This window comes from Pelobates fuscus, chromosome 1, assembly GCF_036172605.1.
Source record: "Pelobates fuscus isolate aPelFus1 chromosome 1, aPelFus1.pri, whole genome shotgun sequence".
NCBI lineage: Eukaryota > Metazoa > Chordata > Amphibia > Anura > Pelobatidae > Pelobates > Pelobates fuscus.
In genome coordinates, this window is record NC_086317.1 from 38619660 (window position 1) to 38646830 (window position 27171).

The window sequence follows — 27171 nt, forward strand, 5'->3', positions numbered from 1 at the left end:
CTACTGGTAAACATGAAATTCCATGCAAGTTCCGGCTAAACTACGTGAATGTGCCATTATCAGATAGCTAGATATGTCAGACGTTTGTGATTTATAATATGCAAGATGTATATTCGCAGTCAACCTGGTCCAGCAGTCATACATACAAAGTACAGTTAGCAGATAATATGCTCTCTGAACTGTCGCCAAGTCAGAGCTGTACATGCTTGGTAGTGGGAGACAGGGTAAAATTACAACTATAGGTTACATTCGAATTAAAGACATGCTAATATGTAAGATCACGTTAGGCTAGCTAGCAACAGCATCTCTTCATCATGGACAACAGTATACCATGCATTAAGCAGGGAGACAGAAGTGGCAGCAGGCTTCTTTATAGTAGCCCACTCAGTAACCAATGAGGGATGGCATATCTGGTTAACCAGAGCGTGAGTTGGTGAGAGTCCTTGCAGTGAGACTTAAAGAGAAAAGGTACTATGAGTCCACAGAACAGTCCCTTTTGGCCCATGCCGGTTCCTGGCTTGCAGGTCTTCAGTATCAGCCCGCCGATGTGCGTGTGGTGTGTGTCCGTCGCTGGGCTTCAGTGGCTTGCCTCATAGCAGGCTATGGTGAAGGTATCTCTCTAGGCCTAGGTTGGTCTGGAGGCCTGTGTGGACGTGTCGTAGGCTCGGTCGCCACTGGGGTCTGGAGTTACTGCGCCCCGAGTCCACTGGCGGTCGCTGTGGGCGGGTGTTGCAACGCCACGTTCCCTGTGGTGGCTGCTCTGCGGTCGAGAGCCGCTGGTCTTTGGCCTGAGGCCTGTGTAGGTGCTCTTGCCTTTTGCCATTGGGCCCATCATCAGGTCCGTGTGCCCAGGGTTCCTTCCAGGTCCCAAGCTTCTCCCTGGGTGTATGGCAGGCTGTGGGTGGGGGGGGGGGGGAGATCCCTCCCTGTGAGCGCCCAGCTCAGAAGAAGAGTGAGCGGGCCTCTTGACATGGCATCCACAGGTGTGGCAATTGGTGGGTGTCAGATGCCAGGGGTATCTCCGGGTGTGAGGGCCTCCGTGTGGCACTGCCCCGTGTGCAGGGATAAATGAAGGCTAGTTGGTAGGCCTTTGCTCGAGGTTGCCTGTTGTACTCACATGGTCTCCGCCATCTTGTGTGCGGGTCGCAGGCTACACGACAGCGGTGTCTCCGAGAGTAGTGGAATCTGGCTTGGTTTTGTTTGGACCGGGATCACCCCCCCGGTCCAGTGGGGGGGAAGCAGGACCGGGTCCGCCGGCTCTTCACGCGTGTCGGGCTCCGTCGGGCGGGATAGCGTTGCGGCGGCCGTCCGCTTCACAGGTAATTGACGGGATTTCTCCCCAAAAGTGCGATTTGTTGGCTATTTGTGGGCTATTTGTGGCCCTGTTTGCAGGAGCTGAGCTGTCCTGCGACCGCTCAGCTCGGCCCGCCCGGCCCCGCCCCCCAACTGGCACGCATTTCAAGATGGATATTGTATTAAAATTAATTACAAAAATGCTATTTTATTGAATCCTCTTGTACCTAACATCTTTAAAGGAACACTCCAAACACCATAACTACTACAGTGAACTTTAGTGGTTTTGGTTACAGGGGTGCACTGTTGCCCTCCATGTAAGTAGTCAAACTGTGTGCTAAAAAAATATTTTTGTCCACCTAGTGTGGTCTCTTTTCCATTGAGAGCAGTAAGCTCGTGCATGGTGCTTATGTCCTGCCATACAAGGTCAGCTGATTGGCCAAGAGCATCACATGCTTGATCGCTCTCAAAGCAGAGAGTTCTGGCTCTCAATGGAGGAGGTGACAGTTGCACAGAGCACCCCTAGTAAGTTATCAAACCATTAGCAAACTATTTGACTTCTTACATGAATTGGGGCGTACACCGGGGTACTCCTGCCACCATAACCACTACTGCATGCTTCATCCCATCAGACAAAGGGGTCACACAGGGTGATATGACCATATCTGGTTACAATTCAGGATATCTTTTTTGTTGACTGCGTTCCATTGTCTCAGGTTTAAGCCGGTATGAATACTCCGAACAGGTTTGTTATGTAACTCATAATGTTTTCTTGAAAGGAAAATAATTTATTTTGTTGATTAAATCAGATTTATTGTTTGATACAATGTATTTTGTAAGTGAAGACAAAACGCATTTTTAGCCAGAATGTACTGCATGCAAACTCAGAATGTAAAATTGGCAAACAATAATTTTCTCAACAACATTTATTTCCTGCAGACTCCCCTCTCCACCAAAACAAGCAGTGAGTTCTTGGCACATAACACTCCATACGAGAGCAGAAACCAGAGACCGGGCTTTCATTTATAGGGAAAACAAAGGAAATGTCTGTTTAGTTTGTGAGGTAGAAGGAGCAGAGATTAGGAAGTTTGGTTATTTTGTAGTGGTGAGTCAGTGATGGGTCCTATTGAGGAATGTTTACCTCCTGTATACCTGCTTGATGCCTTGTATTATGGGGTATTTCTGGAATGAAAATATCTGCTCCTTCTATTGTGCTAGAGAAAAACAATATAGGAAAACATTTATAGTTACATAAAGGTTGAATGCCTCCTTGCAGAAACTAGTGAAAAAACAACCGGTAGTCTAAGCAATGATATTTTGGTATTTGTTGGAAAAATATGGGCATTTTTGTACCTCGCAGGTTTTACCCACCTTGCAAGATTAAGGGGGCAGTCCTTATTTTGGGCCCTTGTCACTAATTGGAACTCTGGTGTCCTTCTTGCTAATTCAGAACAATTTGTCAATGTAAGAATAGTTGAGCAGTTCTGGTACCAGGCTGAAAAGTCTCCTTTTAGAACAAGCATATCTTCATTGATACAATATACTGAAAATCATTTAGTGCTTGTGATGCCTGTCCAGGCAAGCGGGCCTTGGGGTCCTTTGTCTAAGAGTAAGAGGGTTATTTACTAAAGTGAGGATTGTTGGGAATTCTAAGTCAATTTCAAATTTGAGACCAAAACATCTGATCCAGAAGCATAGTTGACTTGAAGAGTTTTTCCTGATCAGTTGTTTTGACTTTGAGTTTGAAATTTATTTTGAATTCCCAACAATTTGAACTTCATTAAATAACCCTGAGTGTGTCCTGGACTCATGTTGTTTTTCCATAAAGCCCTTTACGGAATGGGGCAAAACCATCTGGCTGCATTGGAGGCTTTTTGGACTGCAAAATCCGTGCTGTTGGATGCATTCGGTCTACATTCGGTTTAAAGTCAATGCTTTGTGAATCCTATGAATCCTATATTTTGTAATGGATTCCGATGCAAATGCACCAATTTTAACCCGGACACAAAATGCATTTGTGCGATTACTGCATATTAGCTCTTGCTGTCCGAATCCCGACCATATTTGGCTTTAATAAATATAAAAATCGTGGTTGGAATTTGGTCATTTTCACCATCTGGACAAAATCCGTAAACCCCGTAAATGTGTGTTATAGAGAATTAAAACATACAAACTAAAATATAATGTAATTTGATCATTTTACCTTCAAAGTTATTTTGTTCTAGATTTAGTAAATTCATTTTTCAATTCACTACATATCCCTGTAAGCCCCAATGTTGGCACCATTGACTCCTTTGTTCTTGATGAATGTATAAATGCAAATAGTAACCTAACTTAATGAGGCTAAACATCCAGCATAATAACAGAAGTAGAGTCAGACAAAAAATATGATATTTGCTTACAGCAAACACAATTACAATGAGTGAATTCAGCTTCTGTGAATTTTATTGTCCACATTTGCTTCTTCTGTCATGCATAATTATTCTGTGTACTAGAAAAATATTTTTTTTCCTTTCAACTTCTATTTTAACTATTTAGTTTTTTTCTTACCTTATCCCACCTAATAGAATTAAAATGACAGTTTAGGCTGCTTAAGGCACCATATAAATTTAATCTGAATGACGTTGCTATGGTGCCAGGAGGCCCCTTGGGCTCGCTCTTATCTCACTGGGTTAAACCATTCCTTGGTTAACCCCAAATTAACAGCAGATCCTTTAAATCCTGCAAGTTGGTAGGTGGGGCCTCTATGGATTGGATTTGTTGTTCCAGCACATCCCACAGATGCTCTATCGGGTTGAGATCTAGGGAATTTGAAGTACACGGCAACTACTTGATCTCTTGGTCATGTTCCTCAAACCATTCCTGGACATTTTTTTGCAGTGTGGCAGGGTGCATTATCCTGCTGAAAGAGGTGTCAGCCATTAGGAAATACCATTGCTTTGAAGGGGCTATGTGGTTTGCAACAATCTCCAGGTAGGTGGTACATGTCAAAGTAACATTAACATAAATGTCAGTACCCAGCAAAACATTACCCAGAGCATAACACTTCCTCTGTTGGCCTGTCTTCTTCCCCTAGTGCATCCTTCTGCCACCTCTTTCCCCAGGTAATCAATGCACACGCACCCAGTCATCCACCTGAGTTAAAAGAAAACATGATTTATCAGACCAGGCAACCTTCTTTCATTGCTTCATGTTCCAGTTCTGATGTTCACATCCCCAATGAAGGCATTTTCGGCAGTGGACAGGGGCCATCATGGGCACTCTGACTGGCAGCCCCATATGCAGCACACTGTGTGTTCTGACACCTCTCTATTATGGACAGCCAGTTTTATCAGCATTCTGAGCTATAGTAGCTGTTCTATGTGATTGGACCAGGCAGGCTAGCCTTCCATCCACACGTGCATCAATGAGGCCTGGGCACCCATCACCCTGATGCCGGTTCACTGGTGTCCTCTCTTGCACCACTTTTGGTAAGTACTAACCCCTGTATACCGGGAACACCTCAAAAGACTAGTCATTTTCAAGATGCTCTGACCCAGTCATCAAGCCATTACTACTTGGCCTTTTCAAGATCTCTTTGCTTGCCATTTTTTTCTGCTTCCAACACATGAACATGAAGAACTGACTGTTCTTACTGCCTAATATATCCCACCCCTTGACAGGTGCCATTGTAACAATATAATCAATGTTATTCACGTCACTGGTCAGTGGCTTTAATATTGTGACTGATTGGTTCAATGGAAGGCTGTATTATGAAAAGACTGCTGCAAGATTGACCCACGGGCTTAAAATAATGTGGGCTATACTTTAATAATTAATAGCCATGATGTTACTTTGTGTAGTAACTTTGTGGATTCCAGGTAAACAGTCAAATTGTTCTAACTTTGCAGTTGTCGTGGTGCTTTGAGTGCTCTTTTATTTATCAAATGTCAGTCATGATCAACTTATTTTTCTACCACAGAAACAAATCTAGATTAACCAATTTAATTCTCCATAACATCTCCCAAGATTGACACATGCCTTTGGTCTATTAAACCTAGACTTTGATAATGGAAGTGTTATGCCTGAGACTATTACAACTTTCTGAATTCTCTTACCTCTAAAATCAAAGAAAGCTCATTTGATGCATATATCACAAAAGAAACTCAAGGCGCCTCTCTTTTTTCAAGCACATTGAGTCACCCGATTAAGAATACAAGAAGCTCTAGACTAGAGAATAGGTACCATACCCACCACTTTGACTGAAACCTAAGCATACCTTGAGTCAGCTTGACACTTCGAGTCTCCACCAACAATTACCGCATTCACACTTCTACAGCTCTCTTGCCTGTCACTTTAAATATGTAAAAGCTGAAGAACATTTTATTTCCCACCCTGGGGTAGAGTACAATCAACGTGACAGTCTGCACACCAAGAATAAGGTCAATAACCTACTATGTGCATGCTAATGATCAAAATGTCGGCTAATAGTTTTGAATGAGAAGAACACTTAATTACCAATTACACACTGGAGAAGTGAATACAATTATATTTTGAATTATTTCATTATTGGCCATTTCTGAAGAATCAAATATATGCAAATAGGACAAGTAAAGTTTAACGTTATTGCTTTTTTTTTATGTACATATAGAAAATCTGTACTCCTGGGGGTATTGTATGCATTATTAAATATATACCTATTAAACACAAGTAATATATTTTTAATTAAAGTATGTAATTGTAAAAATCAAAGAAACCAGGGAATTAATACACAAAACACGGTTTGTTATTATTATTTTTAATTTATTCTAATGTTAAGATGATGAAATACCATTAGCTAGTACTTATCACATTGCTCAAACTTGCTGATATAAAAAGAAGCATATGCAAGTAAAATGTAAGCTTATTTATATTTGATATATTTTTCAAGTAGGAATGCTTAAATTAGCTACTAGAAGCATTGCCTACTAAATATTGCTGTCTATAAAGCTCAATATAATGCTTATATTGCATAGAGCTGTCCCTGGTTGAATTTCAAACTATTTGTAATTTATTGTTCCTGTTATTGAGTTGCATTAATTAATGTGCAATAAACACTTTGCATTATTATTATTATTATTTTCTTATGTATATAGCGCCAGCAAATTCCGTAACGCAGCACAATGGGTGGACTGGCAGCCACGTAATTGTAACCAGACAACTGGACGCACAGTAACAGAGGGATGGAGGGCCCTGCTCAATGAGCTTACATGCTAGAGGGAGTGGGATATAGTGACACAAAGGGTAAAGGTAGGGTAGAAAAGTAGGTTGCTAACAAAGTATTCACTGAGGGCTTAGTGGGTTATTTTGGACAGTTGTAGGAGAGGAGTCAGAGTGCGGGGAAGTGAGTTTTTATTTCATTCCATTTTTAAATTGTTTCATAACAAGCTATTATATTTATTTAGGTGAAAGTGTTCCTTATTCAATAAAGTAAGAATTCAAAATATAAGGCCAGAGTAGCCGAAATGGAAGCATAGCTGACTTAGAGAATGTTTGCAATTCGGCTAGTTCTAGCTCAAATTTAAAACTCACTTTGATCTCCTACTTTAGGGAATAATCCTTTTAATGTAAAACAATTTCAGGAAGAAATAACATTGTGTATGCTATTCCATATACATAAAGATAACGAATTAAAGAATAATTGAAAAAATAATATACACTGTAGCATACCCCCAACATCAGAGTCCCATGAAGTGGGATGACAGGGCACACTGGCACTACCCAAAAGAGGCGGTGAGAACTGGCAGGTCAGTCTGCTGTGTATGAAGGAGGCCAATCCACTGGTTTCAGTGCTCGCTGCATGGTCCAACCCACCGGTTTCAGTACTCGCTGCATGGTCCAACCCACCGGTTTCAGTACTCGCTGCATGGTCCAACCCACCGGTTTCAGTACTCGCTGCATGGTCCAACCCACCGGTTTCAGTACTCGCTGCATGGTCCAACCCACCGGTTTCAGTACTCGCTGCATGGTCCAACCCACCGGTTTCAGTGCTCGCTGAATGGTCCAACCCACCGGTTTCAGTACTCGCTGCATGGTCCAACCCACCGGTTTCAGTGCTCGCTGCATGGTTGTCAGGGTACCTGCGGTCTCTACCTCCGAAAGAGGTAGAGACTTAGCTGTTCCTCCATCCAGACGGCCTGATGGCTCCCTTCCCCACGGTCTATCCGGCCATGCAAGGCCGGCCACGAGGGAGTGACTGCCTTTTACAGCATCTAGGCAGGAAGTTGTCATCAGGACACTCCTCCGGAACGACCTGTCACTCAATTGCTGCAGGACCAATCAGGACGCCTCGGAGGCGTGGTTACTGCTCTGAACAGGGTATTTAACAGAGCTTCGTTCATTAGCTCATTGCCCTGTCGTGGTTCTAGCTTGTTCTAGTCACTCAGTGCTTGTGTATTCTATTATCCCTTTTGGTTTTGACCCGGCTTGTTTACCTTACTCTGCTTATCTCTGTTACCCTTGATTCGGCTTGTCTCTCGCTTACCTGTCTTCTGTTACCCTCGACCTCGGCTTGTCTTTGACCATTCTATACTGTACTACTTACGTTAGTCCGGCCATTCTAAGGTCCGGTATACGTATATGGCTACTGTTTGTACTCTGCTTGTTGGATCCCTGTCCCGATCCTGACAATGGTCCAACCCACCGGTTTCAGTACTCGCTGCATGGTCCAACCCACCGGTTTCAGTACTCGCTGCATGGTCCAACCCACCGGTTTCAGTACTCGCTGCATGGTCCAACCCACCGGTTTCAGTACTCGCTGCATGGTCCAACCCACCGGTTTCAGTACTCGCTGCATGGTCCAACCCACCGGTTTCAGTACTCGCTGCATGGTCCAACCCACCGGTTTCAGTACTCGCTGCATGGTCCAACCCACCGGTTTCAGTGCTCGCTGCATGGTCCAACCCACCGGTTTCAGTACTCGCTGCATGGTCGAAAGCACCGGTTTCAGTACTCGCTGCATGGTCGAAAGCACCGGTTTCAGTGCTCGCTGCATGGTCGAAAGCACCGGTTTCAGTGCTCGCTGCATGGTCGAAAGCACCGGTTTCAGTACTCGCTGCATGGTCGAAAGCACCGGTTTCAGTACTCGCTGCATGGTCGAAAGCACCGGTTTCAGTGCTCGCTGCATGGTCAAAAGCACCGGTTTCAGTGCTCGCTGCATGGTCGAAAGCACCGGTTTCAGTACTCGCTGCATGGTCGAAAGCACCGGTTTCAGTGCTCGCTGCATGGTCGAAAGCACCGGTTTCAGTGCTCGCTGCATGGTCCTAGTGCCTTGAACATAGCACTTCTTATCATGCACCTCTGCTACGCTTTTTGTGGACCCTGGTGTCTCGCTTTTGGGGACGGGACCCTGAAATTGTGACTTTCCGGCCTAAATCTGGAATGTAAGTTGTTTAGTAGGTAACTCCCCTATTTGTTATCCTTACGTGCGATTGCCATATTTAAAGATACCAAATTAGGGAGCTATCTACTAAATACAACACATGTATATACACATACACATAACCACACACAATCACAGATATACAGACACACAATTCCAGACCCACGCATGCACACATACAATCACAGAGACATATACACACAATCACATACACAACCTGGACGGCAACTGGCCACAACAAAAGCGGTTAAGGGCCGCATGCGGCCCGCGACCAGCTGGTTGGATATGGACATGCCTAATCTAAATATAAGTCAACACATTGTATTATCTGTACCCCTACCCATGGTCTGGTATGTTTAATTTTATGTATGCGTGTTTTATGTTTATTTTCTTGAAATGTTTTGTGATAAATGATACAAAAAATATAATTAAAAGTGGAGGTCAGCTATGCAGGAATGCCCGTTTAACCCCTTAAGGACCAAACTTCTGGAATAAAAGGGAATCATGACATGTCACACATGTCACTTATCCTTAAGGGGTTAAATTGGGACCCTTTAATTCAGATCACTAACAAGCTTGGGAAGCAGCAAGTCACATTAAATCCTAGCTAACTAATGATCTTTAATACGTGACTGACATTGTGTAAATACATTTCCTCTCATTATGTCTCTGAGAGGAAGAAAAAGAATCCATTGTAGCTCACTTTCATGGCCTCTCTCCAAATAAGCAGAAGGTGGAATTTAGTTATGTATTAACTCTGTTTTAGAAATACATCAACAAGTACAGAGAGGCTTGTTTCACTGGCACAGGGTTTGGTTGTTAATACATGTCAACAGTCTGTCAGTCCTTGATCATAAATACATGTTCCATTCTGTTTCCAGGTACTGTTACTATGTTTAATGGCCTGGTAGAAGCACTTGCAGTACAAGCGCGGCTGAAATAGTTCAAGTAAGTAATAGCAAAACTCTTGTAGTTTTAAGGCCAGCAAAGGGTTACTGAAACCTCTTATTTGCAAGGAGATCGAATGAAAGGGTAAAGCATGGATACCTATAGACCCGAGATATGACATCTGCGATAACACGATAGCCTTTGCGCCAAAGAACATATTTATCTAGGATAAAGACAGCATTACCGCCTGGGGCAGATTTTTAGATAGCCAGTGGCTTGGCAATCTAGCAGTGTTATTTAGTAAAGTGAGAATTCAAAGTGAATTTCAGATTAAAGGTGAAATTAGCCAAACTGGATAAATTCTCTGAGTCAGCTGTGCATTCAGTTCAGCTATTTTGGCCTTAAATTTGAAACTCACTCTGAATTCACTTTGCATGCTTGATACCGGAGAAACTGACGGAAGCCAAGCACACTCCCTAGACTTACAATATGGTTTGGTAGGCAATTTAGTGACGATCATATCCTTATCTACTGTCTGTCCCCAAGTTGCCCACCCTACACAGGACCAATACGGACAATAATTATATCTTTATTTGGGCACTTTGGATCCATATATTTGTACTTACTACTGGGGCAAATATATTTATCATTAGACCCATACGTTCTTTCCCATTTAAGATCACCACATACATTCCACGGTTTCCTACCACCTGATATCGCCTTACATGCATCAAATAGCAGAACACCTGAAGAATGTATGGTTTCTAGTATGGTCTTATTTATCAGGGTCCCCTGTGAGTCTCCATTCCGAAGGGTCAACCAAATTGTACGGGGTTGATACTCTGGACTAAAACACCGAGGTTCTCCTGCTCTTAGATGGCATACACTATAATCTATACTCAAGTATCTACACTTAGATACATGTCCTTTACACTCATATTGTGAATGCCAAATAAGGGTCTGGGAAATATGATTGCCTGTTTTCGTAGTCTTAATGCAAACCTCACAGCCTCGTGTGTTGGTACCTCTACCTTCCTGAATAATTAAAAAACACAAATATACACATTATCAAACACATCACTCCTGACATCTTTGTCCTGACTCTTCGACCGTGTGATGGCACCTCAGCTTCCAGGATGTGAGGGCTGCAGGGAATGGAGTCCTTCCTGATCCTCACTTTTCTTCACAGAGGTTTTTCCTCTGGCTTAACGTTGGTAGGTGGTCAGGCTTTATTGTGGCCGTCAAAACACCTACTTGTAGATCTTTGTTGATGTTCCCTTTTAACAATATTCTCTTCGCAAAAAACACTTTTAATCCAACTGGGTCACACGCTTTAACCGGATCTTGCAAGGATTCTCTGGATCTATGGTAGCTTGTCAGGAATCTGCCACTGGTTTTTACCCTAGAGTGATGAATCCACGGAGTCACTTCTACAACCTTTACAACTGTTGGGGTAGATAAAAGAACAACATAGGGACCTCTCCACTTGGAACCTAATGGAACAGTGTTCCATTCTTTTATCCACACTTGATCCCCTGGATGGTAAGAATGAACAGGTGGATAAATATTCACAGGTAATCTTGTACCCATTTCTGTACCTCCTCCATAGTTTTACCCAACTCTACAACCTGCTGCCGGGTAATTCCTTCTCCCAACTGACTCAAATCCCCCCTTAAGTTACCAAGTATGGAAGGTAGATGCCCATACATAATTTTTCAGCAGTACCCCAGAAACAAAAGAAAGCATCTTTGAGGTCTAGGAAGGTATAGTAGGTTGCCCCACCTGGTATTAAAGCAAGCAGATTATAGGGGATGGGTACCACTGGGTGTATATTGACTACTGCATTATTAACTGCTTTTAGATCTTGTACAGGATGATACTCATCTGATCCCAGTTTCTGAACAGGTAATAATGGAGTGTTCCAAGGGGAGGTACAAATTTTAGGATGTCATACTTTACACACTTATCAACATAGGTTTGTATATTTTTCTTAGCCCTCTATAATATATGGTACTAACTAAGGCTAACAGGATACGCTCCAAGCTTTAATTCAATGTGTATTGGTGGAATATTGCGAGCAAGTCCTGGAGGATTATTCTCTGTCCATATTCTTGAAATGTCAAATAAGGATTCATCACTCTTAGGGTCTGTATTTGTTATTATAGAGTAGAAGTGCCATTCTTCTTCCCTTTGCACCGATACTGATATTATGCCTGGTGATCTATTAAACTTCAGATACGTTGATCCGTTGGGTTTAAAAGCTATCTGGGCTTGAAGCTTTGATAATAGATCTCGTCCTAGAAGCTGAACTGGACACTCCAGCATATATAGGAACTGGTGCTTAACAAAATGGCCTCCTAGAATACAAGTATGACTCCTGAGAATTGGTCTAGCAGCGCTTTTCCCAGTAGCTCCTATCATAGTTATAGTCTTCCTGAAGGAGGAGCAACTAGGTTAGTTACCACAGAGTACTCAGCACCAGTGTCAATCATGAAAGCGCTCCTCTTTCCCTCTATTGATACATTGACCATAGGCTGCACTCGGCTAAAGGGGGATGGAGCCCAGTCGGTATCAATAGTCTTCCATGACAGTGTCAGCCAGACCGGCAAAATCTCTATCTTCTCTATCCCTTAATCTCTGGGTAGGGGAATAGTATCTACTTCCCTGAACACCTCCTCTGTTACTACTGTCATTCCCTCCAAGACTTTCTCTATAGCCACCTCTGTAACCATCTCGTAACCTTCTCTCTTGTCTTATCTATAACTTGCTTTATATTCCCTCTGTGGGCAGTCACTTTTCCAATATCCTTCCTCTCTACAATACGCACAGTGATTCCTACTTCCTCCCTTACTCAGCCTATTCTCAACTCCTCTATTCACCTCCCTTCCCTGTCTCTCTACACTTATGATAGCTACAGCTAGCATATCTGCCTTCATCCTCATTTTACGTTCTTCCTCCTGCTTTGTTTCAATCTCCCTGTTCATATACACCTGACTTGCAATTTCCATTAACTGTGATATGGACATTCCTACAAATCCCTTTAACTTTAGCAATTTTCTTTTGATATCACCTTGGGTCTGGCTGACAAATGCTGAGTTGTTCATTCGAGAGTTCTCAGGGGCCTCTGGATTAAAAGGAGTATATAATCTATATGACTCCAGCAATCTCTCATAGAAAGCACTAGGTGACTCGTAGGCTTTCGTAAAGGAATTATGGGTCTTCCAATTAAACAGATCAGTCATGGTGAAAGGGACATAAACAAATACAGGGTCTGCCAACTGTAATTGACCATTAATATCAATGTGTGGTGGACCAGGGGTAAGCTGCAGTGGCATTTGTAAATGTCAAAGTTGGAGGGCAACGGTCATTTGTCAGGTTAGGGTGGGACTTAGGGTTGTTTAGTCATAGGTTCCGGTCGGGGAGTGGTGAGGTAGGTGGAAATGGATAAATTAATTTTACTGGTCAGTAACTCGGTTAACAAAATGTTTCGGACAGGGCTAGGAGGAGCCTGACCAGTAACCAAAAATGGTAAAAGTGTATTCCAGCGCCTATACCATTGACCATTTCATCCAGTTGTATTTCAAAACTAATTTACTGTTACTAAAGGCACACAATGCTCAGTAATTATAGTGTTATGTCAGTGGTTATGGTGTTTCCAGTGGTTATGGTATTATCAGTGGTTATGGTGTTTTCAGTGATTATGGTATTATCAGTGGTTATGGTGTTTTCAGTGATTATGGTATTATCAGTGGTTATGGTATTGTCAGTGGTTATGGTGTTTTCAGTGATTATGGTGTTTTCAGTGATTATGGTATTATCAGTGGACTCAGTTACTGTTATTAATAATTCTCCTCACAATTTTGACTGCTAATAATAAAACTGAACAATAATAAAAAAACACTAAAATACCCTTCCACCAAAAAGGGCCTCATGGTACAAAGAACCAGTTGGGGGGTAGGTAGGCACAGAAATAGGAGGGCTTAAAGCACAGGTGGACATACCAGCTGCACCAGTTCTTGCTAAAGAATTTAGTCGAGGGATGGTCAGATTCCATTGGGGATGGACAAACCAGTTTTGGTAACCATCTAGTAGCACAAACTGTTTTAACAGTCAAAATATGGAAACTGGTCATAGAATTCAAGCATAATAGATACAACCACATGTACACGCTGCACTAGATTTAAATCAAGACAGATTACCACAGAGGCCATTCTCTACTACATAAGGTAGTCAGGTGATTTGGAGCCAATTTAACCCCAAAATCACACACATTATATCCCTTTTTAAAGTTTCTTTGAATCCGACGCACCCATAAGTAACAACGGAGCGTCTAATTCAAAGAAACACAACAAACACACCTCCAACAGTCACACTCATTTCCTTGGCAACAGCACCACGTGGTACAGTTGCTAGGTCAAACGCACACAACAAAACATACAGGGAATTCCCGTACACACACAGCTGTTACACCAGTCACTAAATAACTATTACTGTGCCTCTTGGCGAAACTATACAGTCACCCACGCTATAATTCCCTATATCTAAATTACCCGTCTATAACACACCCCAGTAACATCGTCTTTACAAACAGTAGTTATAGTACGGTTAGCATTGGTTAGAGTACAATTTAAAGTCACAGTTCAATTAGTAGTGGTTATGGTGTTAAACATACAACATAGACAACAGTTATTAGTAGTTATTTACAGTATCAGTAATTATACATGGTTATGGTACCGTGCGCTATAATACAGTTACACACTATTCACACTCTCGCTAGACGGCAGAGCTCACGCTATCTAGCAAGATATACACACTACTACAACAATCTTTAACACATTTACAAGTCCCAACTAATCTATTGGCCAGTACCTTGATGGACTACCTAAAACTATTTACATCCGTTTTGGTTAGCCACGCTGCCCAAGCACCACATATAGCGAACTAGAGGGCGGAATTTACAACAGCACCCTCTTAGTCTATATACTCTATCAAAAATCTAGTGGGTTCCAAATTTACACGCCTTCCCACTTAGCCAAGATAGGTTGAGATCTAGCGGACCGAATTTACACAGACGCCGCTTAGTCTCCCGTTCCCTCCGACCTAGCGAACGTAATATACACCCTAGAACACTAGTCTAGACAAGACACCGGTGTCCGGCTTGGGCTATTTACACAGAACCCAGCCTGACTCCAAACCAAAATTAAACGGGCTGACTACGAGGCGTTTAATTACGAGCGGTGCGCCTTCGCTCCTTCCCTCTACTGAGGGGGCAGATTCCATACACAAATAACCCCTTATGGGCCTACCGCACAATCGGTATCCAATACCCCTAGTGGGTCCACCGTCTAAAACAGTAGTCGTCTTACCTCCTCGTTCCTGAACCTGGGTTCACACTCATCGACGGGGGCACCCCAGCACTTACTACGTAGAGGCTGATGATCTCCTGGACAACAGACCCGTGGCGCCGAGACGAAAGGAGGTCCACGCAGAAGTTCAGGGGTGCAGCCGTAGGGAGCGTGGGCAAAGATAGACCGTCTCACGCCTCTGCTTCTTAGCCACCGTTAACGATGAGCTTCCCGGCCAATTGCACCAAATGATACCGGAGAAACTGACGGAAGCCAAGCACAGAGAAGTGGACACAGGTTTCTTCACGAAGGAAGAGATTCTTTATTCGATTCACCAACCGGGGCTCAGAGGGACTAATGTCACCAAAATACAACAAGATCTGAGCCCAGAACTGACTGTGTAAATGCATGATATAGACATATAGCTCCTCCTATAGTTAACTCTACCCACATATACTCTTTACCCAATCAGCTGAACAAAGCCTAACTTCCCTTACCTGTTAGACCACATGGCTCACCCAGAACAATTGAGGAGGGGAAGTGTTTTCAGTTCTTGCATTCCTGCACTTGCTCAGTACACTGTTGATTGTATCTTAGCTACGTGTAACTGACTAACTGATACACCAACATTTACACATATGCCACGTGGAAATCTCGGCCTACTAAATTTAATTTCTACCGAGCTTCCACCACATGCTCACTTTACTGAATACTACTCTCTTCTTCATTAACCCCCTAAGGACACATGACATGTGTGACATGTCATGATTCCCTGTTATTCCAGTAGTTTGGTCCTTAAGGGGATAATGGCACATTGAGCTGTGTTTAGGATTAGTTGGTGGCTCAGATGTTTATGCTAACTATGATCGTTCCAGTAGGAATCACCATCAGATTACTGTTTGTTTATAAAACACATTTTACAAACATATTCACAATGCTGTTCAGGTGGCAACAGACTGGATTATATTGGGCTTTGCTTATTTTGCAGATAATGTTGGATTTCTGTTTTAATCAGTTACTGAATATTTCTCTGTGCTGGCTGTTTGATACCTGGTTATTTAGGGTCACAGTTGTCCTGTAAATTAAGCTAAAGAATGAAAGCAGATTCACTTAGAAAATGTTGATATTGAACAGTTAACTTCAAAACAGCAGCGGCCACTATAGTGATACTATAACGATGTAGCATTGATCCAGTTGTTTACAGTGGCAGCTCCAGAGCCTGATCTCGGGAGGGGCACTTGTAGATTATTTAAAGAGATAATCCAGGCACAATAACCACTACAGCTCAGTGTAGTAGTTATGGTGCCAGTAGTGCCAGTATCCCATCCCAGAGTAAGTAGTCAAACCGTTTAAAAACAGTTTGCCAACTTACTTGGGGTCTGCTGGGATATAGGGCATAGGAGCAGTGGTATGTGTTAGGGGTGAAGCGTGTGTGAAAGGTGCTGTGTGTGTGTGTGTGTGTGTGAGTGGTGAAGTGTGTGCGAGTGCGTGAGGACGGCAGTGCATGTCAGGGTTGCAGTGTGTGTGTTAGGGGGCAGTGTATGTGTGGGGCAGTGTGTGTGAGCGGTGCAATGTGTATGTGAGGGGGACAATGTGTGTGAGAGTTGCAGTGTGTGTGTGTTTGGGGCAGTGTGTGTATGGGGGGACACTGTATATGAGTGTGGGGCAGTGTGTGTATGGGGGAGCACTGTGTGTGTGTGTGGGGGCAGTCTGTGTATGGGGGGGCACTGTATGTGTGTTTGGGACAGTGTGTGTATGTGGGGCAGTCTTTGTATGGGGGCACTGTATGTGTGTTTGGGACAGTGTGTGTATGGGGGGCACTGTATATGTGTGTATGGGAGGGCACTGTATGTGTGTGGGGGGGCAATGTGTGTATGTGGGGCAATGTGTGTATGTGTGGCAATGTGTGTATGGGTGGCTTTGTGAGTATGGGGGGGCAATGTGTGTATGGGGGGCACTGTATGTATGTGTGGGGCAGTGTGTGTGTGGGGCAATGTGTGTAGGGGGGGACAGTAGTGTGTGTAGGGCACTGTGTGTGTATGGGGGCAATGTGTGTGTGGCAATGTGTGTATGGGTGGGGGCAGTAGTGTGTTTAGGGGCAGTGTGTGTGTGGGGCAGTGTGTGTTGGGCAATGTCTTTGTGTGGGGGCGAAATGTGTCTATGGGTGTGCAGTGTGTGTATGGGGGCAGTGTTTGTGGGACAGTGTGTGTATGGAGGGGAAGGAGGGTAGGGAGGCTTTTTAAATTCTTTATTTTTGTGTGCATGAATGGACAAAGCAACTCACAATGCCACAGTAGCATATGCAAGCCTGGCAATATTACAGCGTTTTTACAAGTGTGGCATTTAAGTTTTGGCACATTTTTAAGTATAGAGATAAACCAACAGTGTATCTGCGAGTTATAAACAGGCTTGGATTGCCACAATAGTAAGTACTAGCTAGAGAGACAATACAGATTAAGCATTTGCATGGCAACAGCTAACAGCCCGATTTTTAGTAGTGTCAGAGTAGGTTCAAAATAGTGAAACAAACATTATGAGGGTGTCGGAAGCGTAAAATCAGGAATATTTTCTAAACAACTTACATGGATTGACTGTAAAAGTGGTCTGGACAGGAGAGGGTAGCCCAGGTACGTCAGGAGTATCGTAGGGAAAATGTCAGTGGGGAGTTAAGGGAACACAGGGAGTGTATCTCGCTATAGTAGCTGACATTTCCATTGATAATATCACCACTGGCAACCTGGTGACTAGGTGAAGCCCTCTGGAGCTAAGTGTAACCCGTGACAGATGGGATAGTTCGGGAGGCAGTGGGCATGTTTATCTCAGAGGGAACTTAGAACGAATACATGCCCGCTGTACACAATTCCCGCTCAGCCTATCCCAGTGATCGGCAAGCTGACAGCGCACACTGATAGTTCATAGAGGCCAAGTGTCCCGTTCACCGGTACGTGCCGCCTGGAGTGAGGATCCGTCACGCAGCTGGGGAGAGTCGGGCACAAGGTTGCAATTCCATGCTTGCGTATAGTTCCTTTCTGACCCCCGGCCCTTGAGGGATCTTGCGCTGGTCGAAGAGTTGAGCCCTGCAGGCGGTCATGATGAGGTTTAGGTGAGCTGCGGATGCCAGCAGCGCTGAGCCTCCGTAAATTAGGTACACGCCGCTTCTTTCTCCTCCTCCTTCTTGCTGTCGGAGCGATGTTGCGGCCATGTACAGCAGGCTGTGGGTTGAGGGCTCTTCTAGGGTTTGTTAGAACGGAGCTTTTCACCGCCTCCCTCTCTGCTTTTTGTCCATTGTAGCCCAGAATTGAGACCAGAAGCGCTCGAAGACCTTTTCTATCCCTGCCTCTTGGAAGGCCTTGGTTGCTGCGGCAGCCATCTTACAAAGTTGGTTACGGTGATTTGGGCACACAGGTAATGCCGCTGTTTGCTCTCAACAGTTGCGTTCCACTGCCTTAAGTCAGTCCACCAGTGGGGACCAGGATATCCCCCACCGGTCCAGGGGGGGGGGGGGGGGTATCAGGGCACAGCGATAGGCAGGAGCTGAGTGAGGTGGAGGAGCGGCTGTCTCCACCACCCCAACGCAGTAGGCCTTGGACGCTGGCAGTGCTGGTATCACACCACCTGTTGTCTTCTACGCGTTCACCCTGCTTGCCTCGCGTGGGTTAGTAGCTAGGGCAGAATTATTGTCGAAGATTGGGGTCACAATCCTTGGTTTATGGTTAGAATCAAGCTTTTTGTCGAGGAGTTCTGGCTTTGCATGTCTGCCTCGTTCAGCTGCCAGGCCCCGCCCCCCCAGGGAGGCTTTTTAATATTTTTTTTTATTTAATAAAATAAATATATTTATGACCCCCCTCCCTTCTTTCCTTTACTGGGAGGAGGGGGGAACATTTCTGAATCCCTGGTGGTCCGTGGGGAATCCCTGGTGGTCCCAGTGGTTAGAGTGAACTCTAGCCCGTAGCTCCAGGGCTAGAGTTCACTCGCGCGAGATTTGGAGCGTTGCCGTGGTAACTGTGGCAACGCTCCGTGCTTGCGAGAGTAGGACCCGGAGGAGCTGCAGGCTGAGGTCCCGTGTCCTCTCTCCCTCCCCTGCTGGCTGCCAGCACCGTGACTGCGGACCGGGGATCTCTAATCTCCCTCCCAGGTCCGCAGGCACATTGCAGTGCTGGCACTTGGACAATGCCAGCCCTACATTAGCCGGCAGGGGAGAATCTTGGGGGGGGGGGGGGGGGCAATTGCCCGTTGAGCTTGGGGTTACAGTGTATACCATAACCCTTATACAAACTGGACTTAAACACTATTTTAACCTGTCTGAGAATGAGTGGTCTTACAGCATCTTTATTGCAGGTACGCCATAACTCTAAGTACCTTCTTTTCTTAAAGGACCACTATAGGCCCCCAGATCACTTCAGCTCAATGAAGTGGTCTGGGTGCCAGGTCCATGTAGGGTCAACCCTGCCTGCTGTAAACATAGCAGTTTCAGAGAAACTGCTTTGTTTACATTAGGGTTAATCTAGCCTCTAGAGCCGCACACGCATTCAATCAGTCCATAGGAAAGCATTTCTCAATGCTTTCCTATGGACGGCATCTTCTTCTCACTGTGATTTTCACAGTGAGAAGCTCGGAAGCACCTCTAGCGGCTGTCAATATTTTAATACTGTTGTTTTATTCTGCACAGTAGGCGTTGCGGTGTGCTATTAATTATTTTAGAACTCTAGAGAGAGTTTAGGGAGTACTCTGCCTTGTCAGCCATGCTTGGGCACGTCCAATGTTATTAAAGCGTGTGGACTCCATAGCTGCAATCATAGTAGCTATGCAACTCACCAAGTGTAAGGAAGTCAGAAAGAATCTAATTGAAATAACTCTTTGTACATACCTAATAAATGTAGTTAGTGCAATGATTGGAGGGAATTTGAATCATGTAGTAATTGATTGAACATGATTTAAAAGTTAAGCACAGTAACATTACGGGGCCAATCCATTATTACTTTTATTGTGATATGTAATACATATTTTTTGATGTAGGGCACAGTTGGAAGAGAGAGGAATGTACGTTTGATCTCTGTCCTTTATAAGTCTGCCAGTCTGCCAGGGAGGCATGCAGTCTTTTCGTGGCAGTCTTTGAAGTACACCCTTCCCATCGCAGTGTCTTCGTCAAGCGAGAGCTCGTGGCAGATGGCAGATTTCTATACTCTTTTAAAATGCAGGTGCCCACATCTACTTAACTCTTCCAGTACTTAGAAATTGTGTGGCCCTTTTCATTCCCAAAAGCAGAAAACAGAACTTTCTGCCAGGCACTGATATTCTATTATAATAAGCTGCGTCATTCAAACAGCATTATCGTTCTCTACAGTCACTGGGTGACCATGGATTCTTTGCCAAGGCTAAATTTTCACTACCCAAAGGCTAGTGGGCAAACGGTAATTTGGAGCCTTGTAATAGGAGAGTGTATACTTTGGTTTTAGGGTACAGGTATTGGGCACCCTATTTTATTCTACACAAGATACAAATTACTCCAACATTCCACTGTGTTCATCCAGGCAACCCGTCATCCCACTACACACTGAGTGAAAGATAGGCCCTCCCCTCCCTAGTTTCTAAACTCACAAAATTTGTTTCAGAGAGCGTACTATCTCATTGGGCTCTGCCAATTCCTTTTCTTGGAAAATCTGTTGGACTTAAATACCATTTTTTATTTTAACACCTGCTGTGCATTTGTTTTAGTGCTGCAGACGTCATATTCTGGCTCCCGCGCCATCAGCAAACAGCCTGCGAGGGAGCAGGTCAGAGAGATCAGAGCTCCCTTGCCACCTCGCAATCCAGTTCAGCCGGACGCCTCCCAGCAGCCCCATTGGACCACCAATGAAAGACCCATGCCAGCTCTCCAGGTAGGGAGGCTGGGTGGGAAATTTAAATAAAATTTAGATTATTAATTACTGTGAGTGTGTGTATGTGTGTGTGAGTATATGTGTCTGTGAGTATGTGTGTCTGTGAGTTTGTGTGTGTCTGTCAGTGTGTGTGTGTGTGCATGTGAGTTTGTGTGTGTCTGTCAGTGTGTGTATGTGTGCATGTGCGTATGTGTGTCTGTGAGTTTGTGTGTGAGTATGTGTGTCTGTGAGTTTGTGTGTGAGTGTGTATGCCAGTTTGTGTGTGTGTGTGTCTGTCAGTGTGTTTGTGTGTGCATGTGAGTATGTGTGTCAGTGTGTGTGTGAGTATGTGTGTCTGTGGGTTTGTGTGTGTGTGTGTGTGTATGTGTGGGCATGTGATTGTGTGTGTGTCTGTCAGTGTGTGTTTGTCAATGAGTCTGTCAGTATTTGTGTGTCTGTCAGTGTGCGTGTGAGTGTCTGTAAATGAATGAGTGTGTCAGATAAGTGAGTCTGGCTGTCAAAGACGTCTGTGTGTTTGTCATTGAGTGTGTGTGACTGTCAGTGTTTATACACCCCTGACTGTAGCGTGGCCAAGCGGAGTTTACCGTGGTACAGGAATTTCTGTTTCCTGTACCTGGCAGGACTGACAGGAAAAGCTCACTGTACCAGGATTCGCTCCGCTCAGCCACGCTACAAGAAAGGTAGGAAGCACACCAGGAAGGGGAGGGGACCACTATGGGGGTGGGTGGCGCACCAAGGGACAGGGAGAGGAGGGGAGAGATACCCTGAGGTACAGGAAAAGGAGGGAGGGGGGAGAGGAACACTAAGCGACAGGGAACAGAGGGGGAGGGGAGAGGAACACTAAGGGACAGGAAAAGGAGGAGAGAGGGGATAGGAACAGTAAGGGTCAGAGAAGGGAGGGGACCATTAAGGGACGGGGAGAGGGGCTGGATGTGAAAAACACACAGCGGGGCTTGAGAAGGAAAGAGACACACACAAAGGAGCTGGGAAGAGTAAAATACACAAAGGGGCTGGGAGAAAAGGAGCCACACAAAATGTGGGAGGATGTAAGAGTCATACAAAGAGGAGAGATAGGAGACACACAAAGGCAAAAATAGGAGATAAAATACACTAAAGGGAGTCAGATATTTAAAGACGGGATAAGAAACACAAAAAGGAGGTTAAGAGGCACACAGGTGAAGATGTTTTTTGGGGGGGCGGAAAAATGCATCTTCGCCTATGTACCCAAAATTCTTTGCACCGGCCCTGTGTGAGGGGGTTAATGCATGTTGCCAAAGGTTCACAGCAGCAAGAAACTTCAAACAATGCAAAAAATACGTAAGTAGATGCTGATTCAATAAATGGGACCCTGACTTTAACACGAGTCCCTTTTAATTTATCTTACATTTTTTTATTATTAATTTCATAATTTGTACAGAAGAGCTTGCAATTTGTTACGTAAAGAGTAAGTCTGAAACAACAACTTCCTTTCCCTTTAGAAGTTCACTAGTGAGTGTAAATAATTACTTCTCAGCTGCAACTGTTTTATCTCCATTTTATCTCAATTTTATCACCTGTGCATGTTCTGTGCACCTGCAAAAATGTCAGTTGAATCTAAGAAAGAGAAACAAAAAAAAAGTAGCAGATAACATTTAATACGTTTTATACCTAACTGATTTTCAAGAGTGAAAAATTAATCTGTAGTTTAAGGCATGTGTGATTTTTATTTTATAATATTTTTTTACATTTTATATAATTTATTTTTCAGGTGACAGTTTCCTTAATGCTTCATCAGTCAAGTCAAGCGAACACAAAGGAATGTCGTTTTTCGAGCAAGGAGACCTGCTTAGCAGTGAAACCAGACTTTCTGTGTCTCCTAGTTCCCTTTTGTAGTCTGTGTGCAGACTGTAGCTTTTGGATTTCATCCATATACTTCAAATGCCTCTTGTTTATTGAAGCACTGCTCGGATTGTGTGTGGTTAACTATTCTTAGTGGAACTTGTAGATTCTATCAAATCATCTGATACAATGCTAAAACGGAAACAGAGAGAAGCTTGCACAATTGCAGTTATTTAAATGAAGAATTCCTTGTTGGTTAAAACACACACCCCCTTTTTATACGCTCCTATCATTGGTCTATAAAATTGTCAGACTTGATAAACAAGTACACCTGTTCGACTTCTGGTATTAAAATTTTAGGTACAGTTGAACATACAATCACAACCAGCCTATACAGGTTTGCATCTGGTTAAAGGTGGTGAAGATTTTATTGAGAAGCAATTTCTAACTGCATGGGACAGTTTCAGCTGCAAGAATCTGCACACACGAACTAGCTGTCTCGAAACCCTTGGCTCTTCGTCTATCTAATACGAAGACAATATGGAAGGGGGTGCTTTGCAAATTGCCGGGCTAGTCATGGGAGGCATCGGTGTCGTTGGGACCTGTGCGGTAACTGGCATGCCTCAGTGGAGGGTCACTGCTTTCATCGAGAACAATATTGTAGTGTTTGAATCGATGTGGGAGGGTCTGTGGATGAACTGTGTCCGACAAGCAAACATTAGGATGCAGTGTAAGATCTACGATTCCTTGTTGGCGCTGACCCCCGACTTGCAGGCTGGCAGAGCGCTGATGTGCATTGCGGTCATACTCTCATTTATTTCATTCATGATTGCCGTCATTGGCATGAAATGCACGAAATGTGGAGGAGACAATGAGAGAACGAAAGGATTTATTCTTTTGGTGGCTGGGATTGCGTTCATCTTATCTGGGGTTGTTGTGTTGATTCCTGTCTCCTGGGCCGCCAATAATATAATCAGAGACTTCTATAATCCTCTTGTCAATGCAGCGCAGAAAAGAGAACTCGGGGATGCTCTCTTCCTAGGATGGGCCACGGCATTCTGTTTAGTGATTGGTGGAATTATATTATGCTGCTTTTGTAAAAGAGATGAAAGGAAATACAAATACACTCCGCAAGCCCCCAAATCTGCATCAAATTACCCACGGGGAGCAATATCAAAGAAGACATCAAGTCTGTACTCGAAAAGTCAGTATGTGTAATATACTTAAAGCACCAAAACATTGAAACAAATAAAAAATATTCTATCTGGACCAAGCAAGAGTTACAAGAAAGAGAAGAACACGTGTTTGGAATTGAACCATAGAATTCTTAAACGGAGACTATGTTTGGAAGGTTCATTACATTAAGATTCTTTTTCTGACTTCAGGATGGTGATACAGGACAACATGTGTAGATCGCTGAAGAAGATCTTTATACATTACTGGAGGGCTGTAAACAAGTAGCAGCTGTCCTTACACAATGACACGTAGACATTTCAGCAAAGTAATATGACAATCAACACGGGACTGAAGAGACAATGCCTCGACCCACTGTTGGTTCACCATGTAGCAGGTATAACATTAGTGGGGTGGTGAATGGTTTAACATTTTTTTAAGGACCTGCTGCAGGAGACTACTGAGGATGTTTTATAATATTATATGAACTTTTTTTTCATTGTTTATAATTATTAAGTTATATTTTATGTACACAGTATGTGCTAAGCAAATCATTCTGGTGAGGAGAGACATTTGTGCGTAGGAGCCAATTCTCGTAGAGAAAATCAATAACTTTTCTACTTTATCTCTTCCTGGCTACAATAGTGAATTTTTTGTTTGATTTCTTTTGCCATGTACTATAACACGTTAGTTGTGAGAAAGAGTTTAATTTAATAACAGGAAGTTCATTAATTATTGCCATAGTTTTATCTAGAAAAAAGCTTCTAAGTAATTGTGTCCCTTAATTATCATTTGCATAAATGTGACATATTAAAAAAAAAACAAAAAACATGAAAACAACCAACACATTTAGAAAAGATATGAAAATAAAAACATGTGAAAGTTGTTTTTTGGGCAAGTGAATATTATTTTGTTGTTTTTATTATAATCTGTTCGGTGTTCACGTTGTTGGGTAATCATAGGGACTGTTTTAATCTTATTTACTTCCTTCATCCCAAAGCCACAGTTAAAAAGTCAATTAGCCTCCAATGCTGATCATTTTCTTCCACAATTTATTAAGTTTAACTTGCTCGTTGACTGATCTTGTGCTGACCTTTGCCATCAATTAAGTTGCACAAAATGGGTAGTCAGTCTAATGTTTAAATAGGGATAGAAAGTGATAATTTAACCCCTTAAGGACACATGACATGTGTGATATGTCATGATTACCTTTTATTCCAGAAGTTTGGTTCTTAAGGGGTTAAAACAAAACCCACATATTTAATTACAGAACCACTTTAATAACATATCTAGTTATTGGTTTGACATTGCTGAGCAGGGTAGGGCTTCAGTTACATAACAATTATTATTATAAATATTGCTTTCTACTTGATCGTTATCTGCCTTTCTAATTTGGTTAAAGAGGCACTTCAGGCACCATAGCAACTTCATCTAAATAAAGTTGTGATGTGCCAGGAGGCCCCCGGGCGCATTCTTACCTTGAGGGGTTAAACCTTTCTCAAATGGTTTAACCCCAAAATTGCATCAACTCCCCCCAGGTTTTTGAACTTTCAATTTCAGGAAATGAGGAGTGCTGCTTGGCAGGGGCGCCTCTGGATTGGAAAAGGTAAGAGTGCACCCTGGCACCATAAGGACTTCATTTAAAGTGTCCCTTTAAATACTGTCTGAAAATAATTTCTGTAAAAGAACACCAACTTGCGTGTATTTGCCTAAATTATATTTAAAAAAATAAAAAATGTTGTAGGACATTTTACCAAGTCTGCATATGGAAATGCATCATCTAAAACATGTGACATCTAATTAGAAGATGGAAGATGAGCAACCAATCAGAAACATGGGCTTACGCGAATGATGGGATATATTGTGTTACAAGCACAAGCTACATTTTTACTCAAATATATATAACAAAAACAAATGTTTAATGACTGTTAATATTACATAGAGATTGTTTAGAATTTTCATGTTCAATTAATTTTAAGCGCCCTTGTGTGGCGGGTCTCCTAGAAGGCAAATCATGCCTTGTTAGAACTTTTTGAGGATCTATATTTGTTAAGAAATGTAATAGGGCCTGGTTTAACAGCTCGGTAAAGTGAAACTTGATCGAATTATTGAGTTTCTGGGCTCTCCCTGGAATAAACCAATAGATGTAGAGAACTAATAAAACTGTTTTTAACTGAATAGCAAAGTTTAAACCAAAACAATTGCCAGCATTGCCGAACTAGAGATTTTAGGTTTTTTTTCCCCCCATCTTGAATAGTTTAGCCTACATTTCGCACAGTAGTAGCCATGTTACAACTTGCTGTTTAGTGAATAAACCACTTTAGACTTTTGAAATCAGGCGCCATATAGTAGGTAGTTACAATGCATACGTGACAATGAGTTTGAATAATATAAATATGTAATAAATGAAATATACATTCATTTACTTTAATTTTCATGCTTAAAATATTCAGTTAGAAATTGCAGCACACATTGTAGAATGCCTGCACTATATAGGTGCAAGTCGCTGTAAAATGCTATTGAACACACATAGCAGTAAAACGAATCGTCCAATGCACACAACTCCAAAATATATTGATACAAAGAATTGCAGTAACACTTAATTCGAGTTCAAATCATGCACATTATTTGAAATATAATTAATATTGATTTGTGTTCTCTCTATATGTAGCATTCATGCAAAATCTATAGCAAATACTTTTAATAAATGTGCAAGTCTTATTATCAAGAGATAAGCAGTGTGACTTTTTAGGAGTTCATCACATAACCTTCAAAAGGTTAGTTATGATCAAGTTGTGACAAATCATTGTACGATGAGTTCAGATTTATGTGTTCTTTATACAAAGAGGAAATACTATTCATGTGCTGTGGAGTAAGCTTAAAGAAAAAATATAACTTATTAATAAAATAACAATTGTAAAATGTTTAATGCTAAATAAAACAAACTTTCTTTTTGTTCAATCTGTTGGAGTGTGCTTTATTCATGTTATATGGGTTATATTTAGTTAAAACAAACAAACCCACAAGTCAAATGTAAAAAATATAAACATACAAGATGATTCCTAACAGTGCTGGATTTGGTGGACCAGTACTGAATTCCGTATCCTATCCCGTCGTCCCAGGTTTTCTCTCCGGCGTCCTACACCTATGGACACCATATACCACTTGCACATAAAGCACCTTAACCTATGCTTAAGTTTTATTGATCACATCCGTATCATTTGTGTGTTTTGTTTGCTCCCCAACTTAGACACATATTTGTCCTCGCAACTACCCCAGCCTCATATGTCTTTCCATCTTATTATCCTTGTAGTGACATTGTTGAGTTTGGAGACACAGACACTCACACATCCCAAGTGTCCCTATTTAGGAAAGA

General features: G+C 42.8%; 1 protein-coding gene across 2 annotated transcripts in view; it reads left to right on the plus strand.

The window, feature by feature from the left end:
* LOC134602755 (claudin-8-like) overlaps positions 1–24963 on the plus strand; it is a 55715-nt gene extending 30752 nt beyond the window's left edge. Inside the window, exons 1-3 of one of the 2 annotated variants that reach the window (XM_063448055.1) lie at positions 2023–2038; positions 9574–9640; positions 22552–24963. In XM_063448055.1, coding sequence (XP_063304125.1) covers positions 23163–23840 — 678 coding nt within the window. In that variant the 5' untranslated portion in view covers positions 2023–2038; positions 9574–9640; positions 22552–23162 and the 3' untranslated portion in view covers positions 23841–24963. Of the gene's footprint in view, positions 1–2022; positions 2039–9573; positions 9641–22551 lie in introns of those variants that run through there. The other variant, XM_063448063.1, reaches the window with a different exon arrangement.
* Positions 24964–27171: the final 2208 nt, after the last annotated feature.